The sequence below is a fragment of the Gallus gallus genome, chromosome 15 (assembly GCF_016699485.2).
Source record: "Gallus gallus isolate bGalGal1 chromosome 15, bGalGal1.mat.broiler.GRCg7b, whole genome shotgun sequence".
NCBI classification, from domain to species: domain Eukaryota; kingdom Metazoa; phylum Chordata; class Aves; order Galliformes; family Phasianidae; genus Gallus; species Gallus gallus.
In genome coordinates, this window is record NC_052546.1 from 933327 (window position 1) to 949432 (window position 16106).

General features: G+C 59.7%; 1 protein-coding gene across 8 annotated transcripts in view; it reads left to right on the plus strand.

Moving 5' to 3' along the window:
* The window catches only part of TBX1 (T-box 1), a 166690-nt gene that overhangs the window by 126496 nt on the left and 24088 nt on the right, over positions 1-16106 (plus strand). For 3 of the 8 annotated variants that reach the window (XR_005840114.2, XM_025155717.3, XM_025155713.3), the window contains exons 1-2: positions 12107-12699; positions 13732-14191. Coding sequence is in view for 7 of the 8 variants with exons in the window: in XM_025155717.3 (XP_025011485.1) it covers positions 12507-12699; positions 13732-14191 (653 nt within the window). In the remaining variant the exon portion in view is untranslated. Of the gene's footprint in view, positions 1-288; positions 368-8583; positions 11354-11824; positions 12060-12106; positions 12700-13731; positions 14192-16106 lie in introns of those variants that run through there. The other 5 variants (XM_046901204.1, XM_025155714.3, XM_040648295.2 and 2 more) reach the window with 4 other exon arrangements.

The following is a 16106-nucleotide window of genomic DNA, read 5'->3' on the forward strand; positions in this document are numbered from 1 at the left end:
CCCAGGAAATAACCGTGGGTTTCTGGGCTGGGAATGGCACCAACACCACAGCCTTCATCTTCTGTCTCCTCCCATCAGAAGCACCATAGCTGTGCGCAATTGTTGCCATCAATTCACTCAGAGGAGACGTTGGTATTTTTAAAGCTAATTCAGATGCCCACCTGATGCTCACCTGAGCAGGGAGAGCTGTGAAAGTCACCCCGACATTTAATTTCCTTTTCTTTCCTTTTTTTCCCCCGCTGTAAGTCATACGTAACATCTGGCATTCATCTTTTTTTTCCTTCACAGGCACGGCAGAAACCCTGGTGTGAGTCATGTCCATTTAAATATGGAAGCACATCATAAAACCTAATGGAGAGTCCAAGAGGTGAGCTTTTATGTGGTTAAAACTCATAGAGAGGTCAAGATTGTTTGCTTTAAACACGGGGGGTCACTCTGTGTGTGAAGGTGGTCCTCTAAGCCTCGTGGAAGCCCCGTTTGCTCGATGTGAGAGCCCAGCTCAGCACCCGCCGTTTTATTGCCCGGCTCCCAATGGAGCTGCGGCTGTGTGGGCACAGGGACGGTCCCTGCAGTGCTCCGTGTGGCCCGCAGAGGGGAAATGTGGGCACAGGCCAATCCCCGCCGTGGCAGCTGGGATGTCGGGGCTGTCGCCTCACTCACTGCAGCAGAGGTCTCACTGCTGGTGCCGCAGGAGCAGAGAAGCTTCGCGTTTCCTTGCTGCCTGTGAACCCTACACATTTTATAGGACAGGAAAGAGGAGGAGCGTTAGCTTTTTATTTTTCCTTGTAAAACTCTCTTTTTGTTTTATTGACTGAAATAATTTTTGGTGACCGCTTATTTCTGTTTTATTGGCTAGTTGATTGTGACTAAACGCATGATAAAGCAAACCTTCTGGTCTGGGCTGTTGTAAAGATGCTGTTTGATCTCCAGTCCTTTTGCCTGATGCTCTTCAGCGTGGGCCAGTGCCAGGCATCTGCATCTTGTCTGAGCTCCAGTGGGAGCTGCTGGGAAAGCAAGGGCAGGAGTTGTCCTTCCCCTGGCTGAATAGATCAGCTCAAAGCTTCAGGCACCTCCTTGCGGGTACCCTGCACAGGGATGGTTTTTGACTGTAAGCAAACAAGACTGCAGCCTGGGTTAGTAAAGCTGGGTTAAATCAAGGTGGGTAACCGATCCAGTCAGCTTCCCACCCGACTCCTGCAGCAGTGCACTGGGCTGTGCCAGGCACCAGATTCAGTCCAAGACGCAGATCAGACACCTGCTCCAAGCAGGGACTGCAGGCTTGGGATACAATTAAAAAAAAAAAAGAAAACAAGGGGCAAAGCCCCTGGCAGCTTTGAGGCATTAAGTACGTAGGACAGGACCTCTGTGTGGTCCTCTCTCCCTCCGGCCTTGTCTCACTGCCATAACAACATCTCTATTGACTGCTGGTGCCCCTGGTTGTCTAACACTAGCACACCAAGTGTCTTGACCATGGTAAGCCCCTTCCTCAGCTACCTTTTGAATTTTCTGCTATTTATCCGCAAGTTTTCTCAGGCTGGGATAATTGGAGCCCACACGCTCACCTCTGAGAAGGAAGAGGGAGAGGACGGTCCCCTGTTGGGACTCACCCTGTCCCTGGGCCCAGTCCCAGTGTTGCGTGGCCAAGGGCTCAAGACCGTCAGTGCAGGACAAACCTGTGAACCAGATCAGGGAGCAGCAGTTGGTCCCTGTGGTGGTGTGCAACCCCCGGGTCAGCACATCCCTCTCCTGACATCAAGTTGAGGACTGATTAGCAGAGCCTTGACACCTCCCTGTGCCCCGGGATCCTGGGGATGTTCTTCACTCCTCCTGCTCCCTTCCTGCAAACCCAGGGAAAAAACCGATGCCCTCCTCTTGTGCCAGTCCAGCTCTGTTTCTGCTGTATGTGTGTTTGACCATCACTGCCAGTTTGCTCTCAAGGAGAGTGAAACTGGTTTTCTGCGCTCTGGCTAATCTGTGGTTTCTCCTCTGCTGAAGACATTTCCCAGCACTGGAGAGAAGGTGTGATTTTAGTTAACGTCGCTCTGTCCTGTCTCTCATTGCTTTCTGCCAAGAAACTGTCAGTGTCAGCCAAGCTTCCCGTCTGCTTGTTCTTTGCCATACCATGAAGTCTGGGCTCAGTTTGTAGCTCCTATAACTGCAGGAAAACAAATCCATCCTGCCCTTGCAGCCCAGGGCTGTGCCTGAACTTCCCTTGTTCTGAGTTTGCTCTTCCACGATTCCTTCCCTGCAAACTCTGCCCCAGATTGCTGCCAGAAGGCAGAGAAAATGGAACCTCATGCTGATAAATAATCCAGGTTGGTGTCTTGTTTGAACAGTCAAAAATGGCCCCTGTCCAGGCTGGCTCACAGCCTTTCTCCCTGCCAAAGCTCGGAGAAGTGGGTAGGACTGAGCTGAGCAGTGCTGAGATCCCAACTCTCACATGAGGATAGTGGGTAGCAGGGCTGACACCAAACCCCCGTGGCTGTAGTATCTCAGCAGAGCACGACGATGGGATTCAGATTGTTTCCTCAGCACCGTTCCTCTGTCCCTGTCTCCTCTGCTCTTCTATCATTTTCAGGTACAAGGTCTGCTGGTCCTTCTGAAGGGTTTTCATTCAGGTCTGGCAGAGACGCTGCCATATGTTTTTCATTTTGATAACTCCCCTATGGTGTCTGTTATCACCCAAGTCTCTATTAAGATTTATTCCTGTTATTGTAGCAGTCATTTTCCCCAGTACATGTGCATTGTATTTGGAGAGAGTCATAACCACTCTCCACATCCAACAGATGCTGTAGTCAGAGTGACTCCTGCTTCCACTTACCAGACCTTTCTACTAATATGGGATTTCACCAATAACCACAAGTGCTGTTCGCTCCCCAAGATTTCCGCACTGTCATTTCTTTACTGTGTTAGTGGCAAAGCGCTGATCAGAGCCTCAGCTCCATGCAAAACAAAGCTGCAGAAAGGTTTTACTTGGCTTTGCTTGCAGCCACTTTTACATTCAAAGTGGTGAGGGGCTCTCATTCCTGATGGCTGCAGGGCTGAGCATGAGTGGGGCCTCAGAGTGGGCAACAGACAGTGGGAGAGAGGCTAGCAGCCCGTTTCCCTCGCTCAGGGAACTTGATGAGGACAAGGTGGGGTAAGAGATGGGATCTGCTGGACCTGATGTATGGATTTAAGAAGAGGCCACAGTCCATCACCCAGGGCTGCATGCGGGCAGCTTGGCATCAGGTTGGTGCTGCGCTGTGCCTTCCAGCCTCACCCTCTCCATTTGCCCAGCACTACAGAGCACAGCCCTTCCCACCGGTGCACGCAGCAAGACGGGAGCTGCCTTAGTGGGCAAGCAAACCAAGGGGCAGGCATCCCGAGGACAATCCAGCACAGCTTTGGAGGCACTGCCTCAGCCTGCCCAGTCCCTTCCTGTGCCCACAGCCATCACTAGTTTGTCTCAGAGTTGCTGAGTAAAATGTGTTGTGGGGCAGGATAGTGCTGTAACTGCGCAGGAATGGAAACCTGGGTCTGGAAGAGCTTGACTCCATCCCAGTTTCAAAGCGCCTGGGCTCCAGCCAGCAGCACCAACAACAGAGCAGGGCTTTTGTCCATCCCACCACAGCTCTGCCTCTTGGCAGGTGAGCGTGGACAAAATCCTCCCTCCCTGGGGCCCAACAGCAATCCAGCTCCACAGCTCTCCGCTCTGCTCCCCACCGCAGGCAGCAGCACTACGTGGGTTCCTGAGCGAGGCGACCTCACCCGCAGCATCCACAAACCCTTCCAGTTTGCCCCCTCTTTCATCCCGTAGCACTTTGGTCAGCTCGTACGGAAGAAAGGAGCTCCAAATGCTTTCCGGGCCTAATAATATCCATCAAAGCATTTCCAGGGCTGAGACGAGGATATACACTGCAGCACGCAGAGCAGGAAATGGGCTCGGGTTTTCCAAAGCTGCCTCTTCCAGCCAGAGTAAACCACAAGATCACGGGAGGACAAGAGCGCTGTGCTCGTGGCTTTGTTTGCCCCAGAAGGAATTGATTTGATGAGAAAGGAAATTGGCTTTCTTTAATCTGTCCTTGTGCAAATTCCGCAGAGGAAGGCGTGAGCCGAGTCGTGCTGGCAAGGAAGAAAGATCAGCCTCTGCATCAGCAGCTCCTGAAACTGAGCCATCCCCGAGTGCCACTCGGTTTGTGCTGTTTGTGGAGATGGTGGCGTTTCCCAGGCAGTGGCTCTGAGTGCCCGCAGACCTCAACAGGACGTGTGGCAGAGACGGAGAGCCCTCAGCACAGAGCCAACACCACGCAGTGTCCTACAGCTCCCCATGCACAGGGCCTTCCTCAGATGGTGGGGTCTCACTGCTGCCTTCACCAGGGCTACATTTTCTCCTGGGGGAGGCAAATGGCTGTTTTTCTGTCACTTCTGGGAATGCTGACTGCGCCTTCATGTCCGTCACCTGTCTCTGAGCCCAGCAGGACACGCATCAGCTGCCTTGTCGAGAGCAGGTTGGATCTGACCACCCTTTTCCATTGAAATTATTCTTTGGGAGAATCAGAAAAAAGCACCAAATAATCCATGGGAACATCAATTCCCTCCTGGTTGCAGGCTGGCATTTCCACTGCAAATGGAAAGCGGAGTTATGGAGTAGGAAGAACAAGAGTTAACCAGATGTTGTCAGAGAGGAGCTACAAATGATGGGTTATTTTATACAAAAAAAAAAAAAAAACACCCTCTAAAAATGCAGTAAGTGAATAATACAGAAGGCTAAGCCAAAACCATCCTGGCTCCTTTTCAATGCCAAACAGCTTTCCCAAGGTGTCTAAACATCATTGTTGTTGCTTACATTGAAGACACAGAGAAGCAAGTAGCAAAAGGCTTTAATTTAGTGTTGAGTGACTCTGGGCTCCCCATACTGAGCTTGTGTGAGCCACAGCAGAGGAAGGAGTTGGGGTGCTGAGCTTTGTGCAGCTCTGCTCTGTTTCCCAGTGGTTGGGTAATTTGGTAACATAGCAGTGCCCTAAGCAGGGCTCACACAGTGACTGCAAGGCCCATTCCACGTGATGCCTGCTCAGGTCTTTGCCCAGGATGCTTCCAGCAGGAGCACACAGGGTGCAAGGCACACGGGAGGGCAGCCTGGCAGTCCTGACCACTTCAGCAGCCCTGCAGCAAATCCTCACATCCCTGGGGAGAGAGCAGTGCTGTCAGGAATGCTGCTGTGCGCCGGCAAGCGGGCAGAAGTTCTCCCCTCACCCACCTTCCCCCTGCAGGACCCCCTCAGAACACTCTGAAAATGGGCGAGGAGCACCAAAGGGGTCAAGGAAAGAACAAATGGGGCAGAGAGCAACCCGCAGGTCATAAATCCTGAGGATGGGCATGAGCACAGGTGAGTGGAGGGAGAAGGAAGGGGAAGGAGAAAAGGAGAATAGAAAGGAGGAGAGCGAGGTGGCAGAACCCACACTGCACTTTTGAAGTCAGATACAGGCTCCTGGAAGCATCTCAGGTTCATTTTACAGTCTGGTCTGTGCTCCCAGAGACTGCACTGCTGTATGCTGCCCTCAGTGACAGTGCAGAGCCCGGGTGCCTCTCAGCTGGCCGCCTTCCAGAGGGCTCCTCTCCAGCATTGACACAAGAAGAGGAATCTCTGGGTTGGAGTTATTCAGTTATTGTGCTGAAATAGATTTGAAGAAGCAGCTGAGGTCAGCTGAAGCATCCATTCCTTATGGTGCTTGGGTCAAGTCCACAATGTGTCCAATTAAATGCCCGACAACACAGAGAAAGGATTTATCCCAGCCCTGCAGGCTGTGCAGCCTCCCGTCAGGACGCTGAGCCCTGTGATTATTGTTTGTGTTAATTTGTTTGTGCTAACATACTGTGACGTGGCAGTGATTAATATGTAGCATCATCTGCCACTCCAAATCCCCATGAAAACAGATGAGCTCCAGAACAAGCAATGGTGATGTGCTCTCTGCTGTGACAGGGAATGAGGTGGAATAGCAGGGTATTGCTGTCCTAAGAGAAGAGGGAAAAGCCCTTTCAAGGAAGGGCTTCCAGCAGCTGCAGGCAGGGAGCTCTGGGGATGCCACATCTCTGGATGGTGGCTGAGCTCCACGGCACCTCTCCACACAAGGACTTGTGGGACTGCTGCCCTATTTGGGCTGCTGCTGTCGAGGCCCTGCTGCTGGGAGGCAAAGCACCGCACAACCCACAGCCCGCATCCAAACACGGACTGGGCGGGCTTCAGCCAAAACAAATGTCTGCACAGGATGCTGCTGCAGGGCTGAGCGAATATAAATCTTCAGTGCAACCACAACTGAGTCATTGAGAAATGCCGCCCTTTCCCTTTAGTGAGCTCACTGCAAGTGGACACCGTGTGCACTGCTCACCCCACTGGCAGGATGCAGTGAGGAGCGCTGTGCTCAGTTTTCCTTTGGCTGCGGCACAGCGGTGCAGTCCTGCCTTGCAGAGCAGGAGTGGCTCCTACCGCTCTGCCCCACGCTTGCACTGCAGTAAGGAAATATGCTTCAATTGAGCCATTTTTGGCACCTCGGTACTGGTGGGGGATCCTTCCTTCAAACTAAAAGCATCTCCTTTTCCTGTGGCTGCAGCCCCATTTCCCTGCATGCTCAGGGCGCAGGCAGCCGGCAGGGGCTTTGCTCTGCTCTCCAGGCTGGGCACGAGCAGGGTAAGTGCCAGCCTGCAAGAGCTGGGCACAAATGCACTCACACATGGAGCAAGGCATAAGGTGCTTTTCGGCAGCATTAAAGAGCAGCACCCAGAGGTGCTGGGGGGAGCAGGGCAGGAGTTGGGGAAGCCGTACAGCCTGCATCCATGCAGCACCCAGCAGTGCAGACTTCTTGTTTTATTTTCTTTATGAGCTTCTAATCTCCACTAGGATACGTTTATATTTCTGTAGGTCTGTGGGCTGCCTGGGCAGCAAGAGCATGCAGGGCTACTGATAGGACTTCACGAAGGAAAGGGGCTCCTGGGGACCGACAGTGGACGCCGGGCTGAGCTGTCCTCCTGCCAACTAACGCTGTCCCTCCAAACCTTCTGGGTCCCTCCCCACGACCTGTCTCGTCCCACACGTTTTCCAGCCTCTTGCAGCACCGCTTTGTCCGTGGGGAATCTGTCACTGTGCCCCCCACTACCGAGGGATGGGTCCCCTCCCCAGTGGCTCACCACCAGGCACAAGGACAGAGCCGGCGTCCCCTCGGTTGTCCCCGGCCCCGGGGAGCAGTCGGTGCTCAGCTCCTGGAAAGCGGAGCGCGGGGGAAACGAGGGGGGGCAGGGAGCGACTGCTTTAGGGCAGCTCCTGCTGCACCCCCCGCCCGGCGAGCTGCGGGGGGGTCCTGCGCAGCCCAGGCGAGGACACGAAGTGCCGGAGCCCCGCGCCGGGGCCGGGCAGGAGTTGTGCAACGGCACGGCCCCGACGCGGGCAGCGCAGGGCAGCACGGGCTGCCGTCAGATGGAGGGAGAAGGGGGGTTAAAAAAAAAAAGGAAAAAAGAGGGAGAAAGAAGGGAAGAAATCCTGTTGGCTTCGTGCTGGGGGTGGGCGGCTGATAGCTTTATTCGTGCGAATTTCCCCGTGCGTGATCTCTGCGTTGGGATTTGCAGGCAAGTGATCGCATAAAACTAGCCGAAAATCCCCATAACGTGTAACGCGGAGCCGAGGCTGGCAAAGGGATCCAAAGCCCACTGCCGGCTCCGCAGAGCCCCACGCGAGGCCACAGTGCTCCCCCAGCGCCGGCCGCGGGGTAGGGCTGAGCGGGGCCGTGAGCCGCGGCTTTCCCAGGCGCGTCACTGCCCATCAGCGAGAATACCGCGGCTGTGCATGAGGCTTGTGCTGGTCGTAACAATAATTGTTTGTTCTCGAATTCCTTCTTCCTCAGGGCTTTTCTCTCTCTTTTCTTTTCCTTTCGTTGTTTTTTTTTCTTTTCTTTCTTTGTCACACTTTTTGCTTTGTCTCCATATCCCTCTTTTTCCTTTCCTTTCCTTTCCTTTCCTTTCTTTTCCTTTCCTTTCCTTTCCTTTCCTTTCCTTTCCTTTCCTTTCCTTTCCTTTCCTTTCCTTTCCTTTCCTTTCCTTTCCTTTCTTTTCCTTTCTTTTCCTCTCCTTTCCTCTCCTTTCCTTCCCTTTTTCTCTCCTTTCCTTCCCTTCCCCTTTTCCTCCCCTTTTTCTTCCTTTTTTTTCTTTCTTTTCCGTATTTCTTTTCTTTTTTTTCTTTTTAATTTTTCTTTCCATTTTTCTTTTCCATTTTTCTTACATCTCTTTTTTCTTTTTCTTTTCATTTCTATTTTCTCTCCCTTCCTTTCTTCCCTCATCTCTCTCTGCCCCCGATCCCAAACGAGACCACCCCAGAGGCCCGCCGGCAGCCCGGGGAGGCGGCGGGGGAGGCCCGGGCAGGAGCCGCTCCCCGCACGGCCTCAGGTGCCCGGGCCGCACAGCGCGGGGATTGCACCTGCCGGACCGGGTGGGTGAACTGCCGCGCACCGAGCGGTGCGGCCGGGGCCAGAGCGCTGCGGGGCCGTCGGTCGTCGTCGATGCTCGAATCGGCCGCGGCGCCGCGAAACGGGGGAGACGGCTCGGGGCGGCCCGGGGAGAGCAGCGAGCGGCGGCAGGCTGAGTTCGGCCGGCGCCGGGGAACGCGCGGGGCCCCGCGGAGGGGCGGCGATCAAACCGCCGAGTGAGAACCGCTCCAGGTGCGGGCAGGCGGGCGGCGGGGCGGCTTCCCTGCGTTCCGTCCGCTGTGGTCGTTCTGCCCGTCTCCCCGATGCCTTTTTTCGGTATTTTACTTCCTTTCTCTTTTTTCTTTTCTTTCTTTTTCTTTTTCCTTTTCCTTTCCTCTTGCTTTTTCTCTCTTTATCTCTTTTCTGTCTCTTTTTCTTCTATTCTTTCTCTCTCTTTCTTTATCTATCTCTCTTTTCTTTTTCCTTCCTTCTTTTCCTTTCTTTCTTTCTTTCTCTCTTTCTTTCCTTCTCTCTTTCTCTCTCTTTTTTTTCTCTTTCTCTCTTTCTCTCTTTCTCTCTTTCTCTCTTTCTCTCTTTCTTCCTTCCTTCCTTTCTTTCTCTCTTTCTTTCTCTCTTTTTCTTTCTTCTTTCCTCTCTTTTCATACCTCTTTCCTTCTTCTCCTTCATTTCCTTCCTTCTCTGTTTCTGTTTCTTTATTTCCTTCCAGTTTCCTTCTTCCTTTCCGTCTCTGCCGTTCCCCCCTTCTCTATTTCTGTCCGTCAGTCTGTCTCAGTGGGACTCGGTCAGCGACACATTTGATGTTTGGATCTGTTGGATAGATTCGTTAATTTCCGTTCTTATAGTTCAAGCGGCAGTTGCAAAATACCCGTAATAGTTGCCGTAATTGGAATAATAACGATGGTGACTATGTGAGTAATAACAGCGCTCATCGATAACGGTCTCAAATTAAACGCCAGGAATCCCCGTTTTGCCGAGTCCCGCAGAGCCGCGGGTTTCCGTCACCTGCGAGATCTCCCCGCTCTCCCCTGTTTCTCCCCTCTCACAACGAATCCCCGCACGCCCGCGGCTCGGTCCGACCGAACGGCTGCGAGCAGCGCCCTGGCGGCCACCACAGCCCGACGGACGCCGTATTTGTGCCGCCGTTATTCCGCGCCGCTCGCAGCTCTCGGGCGGAGGACGCGCGGGGGTCGCGCAGCCCGGCCCGCTGCCGCTGTCCCCCCGCTATTTGCTCGATGCCCCCCCGAGCCTCGCGGCTCTGCACGGAGCGGTGCTCAGCTCGAGCCGGGCTGTGCGAAACCCCCCCCACCCTCGCAGCCCGGCCTCGCCGGGGGCCCGTCGGGGCACAGAGGTGAGGGGCGGGAGGGACAACGGGGCCGGGCAGAGGCCGAGGAGCGAGCAGAAAGGAGGGCTCGGGCAGGGCCGGGAGGAGAGATGCGGGCGGAGGGGTGAGTGTGGAGAGCGGACGAAGGGAATGAGGCGGCGGGGGGGGCTCTGCGGGGAGAGCCCGTCGGGGCAGTGGCACACACCTGCGGAGCAGCCCGGGCGCGGGCTGTGCGGGGACGGCCGGCCCGGTGAATCCGAAGGGCAGCGGCCCGGTGTGGCACGGGCCCAGTGCTGGCTGGAGCGGGGGCACCCGGCCGGGGCAGAGAGCAGCAAGGAGTACGAAGGGAGCAGCCTTCGCCTCGCCTGAAAGGTCTGGGAGACGGCGGGGTGCGGGGCTCCAACGGCAGTGGTCGCCTGCTGCGGGAAGAGACCCCGGGGAGGGCGATGGGATCACAGGGACTCGGCGATGCCCGGTCCCGGGGCAGCGGCGGGGCCGGGGCTGCCGTCGGGGGGTCGCGGGGATGGTACGGTGAGCGGCTTTTCCGGTACCGCTGCTGGTTCTCACACCTCCGGGGCCCGAGGATTTGTGGGCTTAGGAGATGTGTGCCCGGGGCGGGGGGGTCCGGCTCTTCCCCCCGCCTCAAGCTCTCGGTGCTCAGCGAGGTGTGGATTCGCTTCGCAGCGCTCCGACGAGGGCCCGCGGGTCCGGGGAGATCCCGGCAAACGCGGCCCGAGCTTAAGGCAGGCACACGGGGATGCGGGGATGAGCTGGGAAACGGCCCGGGCAAGCAGAGCGCGCGCAGCAGCCCTCGTGCTGGGGTGCAGGACTCGGGGCTGTCCTCCATTTCCAGATTTTCGCTTTCCTTCCGCGGAAGAGGCTGACCCAGAGCCGGGCACGTCCCGCCCGCGGCAGCCCGTGGCCTCCCCGCGCCGTTGGCAGTAGCCCTCCCGCCTCTCCGCTTTCCCCCTCCACCGCGAGAATTTCGCTCCGCGGTGTCCCAACGAGTCCCGTTCCCGCACCGCCCGCAGCCCGGCAGCAGCGCGGGGCCGCAGCGGCAGCGCCTTCGCTTTCTGTGCCGGTGCGGCGGGAGGGAACGCACCCGGCCGGGAGCAGCGCTGACGGCAGCGGCGGGGAAGTAAACCCCGATCGTGTCACGTTCTGCCCTTATGCCTTTAGCTGCAGGAACATATGCTCAAATATGTACGAGTAGTCTAGATTTTTCTCTGCAAATATTTTTACCACGTCCAAAGATAATATTTCAACAGAAGAATCAAGCCCCGCAGGCTACAGACGGGGCAGCTATATATAACCCGCTTGCTCACTCCGACTCTCCGCACATCGCTCGGGTTATGCAACCCCCATCTCGGCTGTAGCCACCGGCGCGCCCCACGGCTCCGCCCGCCCCGTCGGGGCATTTCCCCCGGGACTTCGTTGCGGCCGCCCGTCCGGAGGCACCGGGACAGGGACGGGGAGCGGGGTCGGGCCGGGCCCGGCGGGCGGTGCAACCTCGCCCCACGCCGATGCGGAGGACCGGCCCGGGGGACGCCGCGGCTCTCCGAGGGGCCGCTGCCGGGCGGTGAGTAGAGCCACGGCCGGGACCGGGAGGGGAACCGGGGCGGAGCGGCCCCGGGCCGGGCAGGTGCTGCGGCGCAGCGGGCTGTCCTGCCGTCCGGGCCGCGCAAGGGCTCGCCCTCCGCCACGCCGGCTGCGTTCCGTTTGCTCGGCTTTTTGATTTTATTTTTTGTGGTGAAGGAAACGCTCCGACGCTCGTGTCTGACTGTTGTTGGCCCGGGGATGGGGGTCCCATCGCGCTGCAGCGCACCCGACGCGCAGCTCCCCGCGGCCGCCGAGCCCCGTCCGGGCCGTGGCAGCCCGCAGCCCCGCGCTGGATACGGGACGGAGGAAGGGAGCGATCCCCCTCTCGGTGCCGGACATCCGCAGCGTGACGCCGGGCTCGGCTCGGCTCCGCTCGGCTCTTCCCTTCCCGTCGGCTCCCGGAGCCGTGATTGACACCGCCGCCCCTCCGCCCGCCCCGAGCACATCCCGGCCCTCCCCGCCGGCCGCTCGCCGTGCCCGGGAGGCGGGGAAGGGCCTCCCCAGCCCTTTGACACCGTCTCGGCAGGAGTTTCACTTCGCTTTCGCCGCCGCCGCCGCCGCTTCTGCAGGCAAACACCTCCGGCTTCGTGTGACGCCTCCCAGCCGCTGAACGGGGAAACGCGCCTCTAAGGGAGCCACTTTCCCTACGTGCAGGAGAAAAGGAGGGGACGGGCGGGCGGCAGGAGGTGGTGGTTGGGGGGAAGGGAAGAGAGGAAATAAATTAATAAACCGCAGGGAAAGAAGTTGAGTGGACAGAAACGGCGGCCCCGGGGAAAAGCACCGTGGGGTTTCCATCGATCCCCGCTCCCCTCTCCCGCAGGGCTCCATGCGGCCGCTGCGGTGCGCGGCACTGTGCAGAGCGCCCCGGGGAAACTCCGTGCTCCCCAGCGCCCTTCCCGGGGGGTGGGGGGGGAAGGGTTGGCGTTGGGGTTTTTTTTGATTGAGGCGTTTTTGTTGGATTTCTTTTTTCTTTTTTTTTTTAGCTTCCCCCCCCGCCCCCCTTCTGGAAGGAGGGGGGTCCCGCTCGCACCTCCCTGGATGGTGCGGTAGAAAGGAGGGGAGTGAGGGGCGGGCGGGGGGGGCTCGTGGTGGGAGGCTGCCGCGGCGGCTGCTGCTGCATTGGTGTCTCCCCTATGGACGAAAACAGCCCTCTGTCTCCCAAGGCAAATGCTTTCAGTATCGCCTCTCTGATTTCAGTCGCCGCCGCCGCCGAGCACGCAGGGAAGGGAGCGCTGGAGGAGCGCAGCGGCGGCCGCAGCGCGCCCGCCCGCCCCGCCGCCCGCACGCAGAAGATGCACTTCAGTACCGTCACCAGGGACATGGAAGGTGAGCGCGGGGCTGCGGGGCCGCGACCCTCCGCCATCGCCTCTCGGGGTTTTCCGCGCGCCGCGGCCGGGCCGGGTACCTGGGGCCGCTCGGCGGTGCCCCGGGCCCTCAACCTTCGCTGCTCCCCGCCTAGCCGGGACGAAGTCCCCAACTCCGCGTTGGAGAACCGGGCTCGGTTCGCGCCCCCTCGTCCTCGCGGCTCCCCGAGGCGCTGCGGCATCCCCCGACGGCGGCGGCGGGCCTGGGCTCGGCCCTCGCCGGCTCCCCGACCGCCGTCGGGCCCGGGGGCTCCGTCGGAAATAACCCGAGAGATCCCCCCCGGGCCCTCGAGGTGCCTTCCAGCATCGGGGAGGGCTCGCGGCAGCCTCCCGCTCCCCGGCCGCCCGTCACGCCTCGCGAGGCCCGCTCGGGAAGGCGGCCGAGGGCTGCGCTCCCGGGGCCGTGCGAGGCTTCTCGGTGCCTTCGCGGGGCTCCTCCGCTCCGCTCCCCTCCGCCCACCCTGGGGGAAACAGCCGCAAAGCGGAGCCGCTGCCCCCGGCAGCTACGGCTCCACGGCTCCTGAGCCAGGGACGTTACCTGCAGCACCGTCGCCACACGGAAATAAGAACCGGTTTCTTTCTTTGGGTTTTTCCCACTCCTTTTGTTTTTGGAGGTTTTTTTTTTTTTTTTTTTTTAGTTTGTTTTTTGTTTTTGAGGGGTGCTGGGAGGTTTTTTTGTCGCGATTCGTGTGCGGCGAAGGAGGCCTTCAGCAGAGATAACGCGGGGTCTTGGCAGATGTCTCGGGTTTGCAAAGAAACAGAATAGCAAGGAGAAGAGAAGGGGGAAACGCGGCGCCGAGGCGGCAGCAGCGGGAGCAGCGAGCTCTCCGCCTGCCCCGGGGGGAGCGGGGCTGGGGCCAAGCGGAGCGGAAAGGGGGAGGGCCCCGCTGGGCCGGGCGCGGAGGCGGAGGGCACCCCGCGGTGCGGCGCGGAGCCGGAGGGAACGCGGGAGCCGGAGCGGAGCCCTGACCGCCTGTTTTTGGAATGATTTCAGCTATCTCCAGCCCCTGGCTCACCCAGCTGTCCCATTTTTGCGATGTTGCAGCTTTCACGGCCAACAGCCTGAGCAGCCTGAACGCCTCCGGGGGGTACCACCTCTCCCCCTCCCCGGGGGACCCGTACGGACAGCATGAACCGCCGCACTACGAGCCCTGCACGGCTCAGCAGCACCCGCACCCGCCGCCCCAGCCGCAGCACGGTTACCCCTTCGGCGGGGCGGCGGCGGCCGGGGCCAACCCGCCGCCTCCGGGCCCCGAACCGCCCGACGGCGCCGGGGGAGCCGCCGCGGGGCCCGCCGCCGTCTCGGGCTGCTCCGCGGGGACGGCCGCCGCGGCCAAAGCGCCGGTGAAGAAGAACCCGAAGGTGGCCAACGTGAGCGTGCAGCTGGAGATGAAGGCGCTGTGGGACGAGTTCAACCAGCTGGGCACCGAGATGATCGTCACCAAGGCCGGCAGGTCAGTGCGGAGAGGCGCCCGGGCGGCTCGGCCCGGAGCCGCTTCCATTCGCCAGGCGGTGGGGGGAGCGGGGCTCTCTCGGGGCGGCGGGCACGGCGCTGCCGGCGTTCCATCTTCGCCCTTCTCCCGAGGCGAAACGCGCGGGCGGCCGCGGCCCGAAGGCTCCGTGTGCGGTGGGCAGCGCCGGGCCGCGCTGTGCCGGGAGGGAAAAAATGAGAGAAAGAAAGAACAGCCCGCACCGCGGTACCTTTAACTGAAACATTTCCAGTACGGGCAGATCTTTTCCTTTCGGCGGGGACTGCAAACAGCCCCCGGTTCTGGCGGCTTAAAGCCTCCAGGACGAGTGCATTTCCCCAGGATCGAATGACGAGCGCGGCTCCGCCGGCAGTTCTGCTCCGGGGCCGGGAACAAAGGCCTGGGCCTCGTTCGAAACGGGCAAAACGCGGGGAGAGAGGAGAAACGCCGATGCTGATCGTTAATCGCCCCAGTTCATTGCGATCTCCGGGCAGCGCTGAGCTGCGGGCCGCCTCCTGCGGTGTCCCGGCGGGGGGCGGCAGGGAAGCCGGGCCGGCTGCGGGCCGCCCCCGGGGTGGCTGCGACGAGCCCCGGGAACGGCTTCGAAACGGCCGCGCGTTCCTCCTCTCCCCGCGGCGATTTTGGAGCACTAAAGATGCAAAAATGTAAATCGATTCTCGTGTGCGCGGTCGCACATTTCAAAACAATTTTCTGAGTGACTCAACTCGAGCCTCCCCGCGCCCGGCGAGGAGCAGCTCCGGGCCGGCGGCACCCGGCGGCATTCCCCGCAGCCCCCGGGCCCGGCGCTGCTTTCCGCGGTGAAAGGGCCGCTCCGGTGGGACCTCCCGCTCTGCTTTCCTCGCTCGCCGAGGGCAGCCAAAGGGTTGCGAATAGGCGAGTCCAAAAGGGCCCTTACAGGAGCGAACTCGATTCGAATCCCGGGCTTTCCTCCTCCTCCTCTTCGTTTATTTGATGACAACGACAAATCTCCAGACGGGGGGCTAAAAATAGGAGAAAGGGGGTAAAATCAGCAGGACGAGGCGCGGGGACGGCGCTGCGAAGCGCTCTCTGTGCAGCGCCTCGGGGCCGGCCCCGCTGTTTGTCTAGGTGGCCCTTATCGACTCGGGGTGTTTGTTTTAAAACCTTCGTTTTAAAAAGAGAAACACCGGAACAGGAGCTAATGGGGGCTTTTGCACCTTTAAAAATAATAACAGAGGGAGCTATTGGAAATGGCCTCCGGAGTTCGCACGGCGTTACGCGGAAGGGGACGCGGCCCGCGGCGCTGCTCGGTGCGGGCTGAAGGCGCGGTGAGGCCGGGTGCGGAGCCCCGGGGGCACACAGCCCTCCCGCAACCGAAACGGCCCCGGGAGGCGCTCGGCAGCGCAGCCGTGTGCCGTGGGAGCGAGCCGGGGGAACCCTTCGTAGCCGGGTTGGATCCGGGCGTTTTTTCAGGGGGTGTGCGGAGTTTGGTTTTTCAACCAAATCTTTGCCCCGAAATGCCGCCCGCTGTCGCTCTCCCGGATTCTTATCCGGGGAGAAAATGCATCCAGCAGAACGACAGCCGTGCGAGCCCTGCCGCGGGGGCGCATCTTCGGCGCGTCGCGAAGGCAATAGGGGCCGGGCCGGGCCGGGCCCCGGTGCGAGGACGGAGCGAGGGACGCGGGGGCCGCCCCGGCCCCTTCCCTTTTCATCCCCGCTGCCCTCGGATCGGCACCCGTGGCCTCGGCTCAGCTGCGTCCGCGGGGCTCCGCGCGGAGATGCGTGGCGGGGACAGCCCGGAGCCGCCCCGCACTGCCCCGGGAGCGCCGGGTCCCTCCCGTTCTCCGTTCGCCCCGCAAAGCTGCGGACCGGGACTCGGCGGGGCAGCGGAGCGGAGCCGCGCCGGAAAGTGGCTCACGGG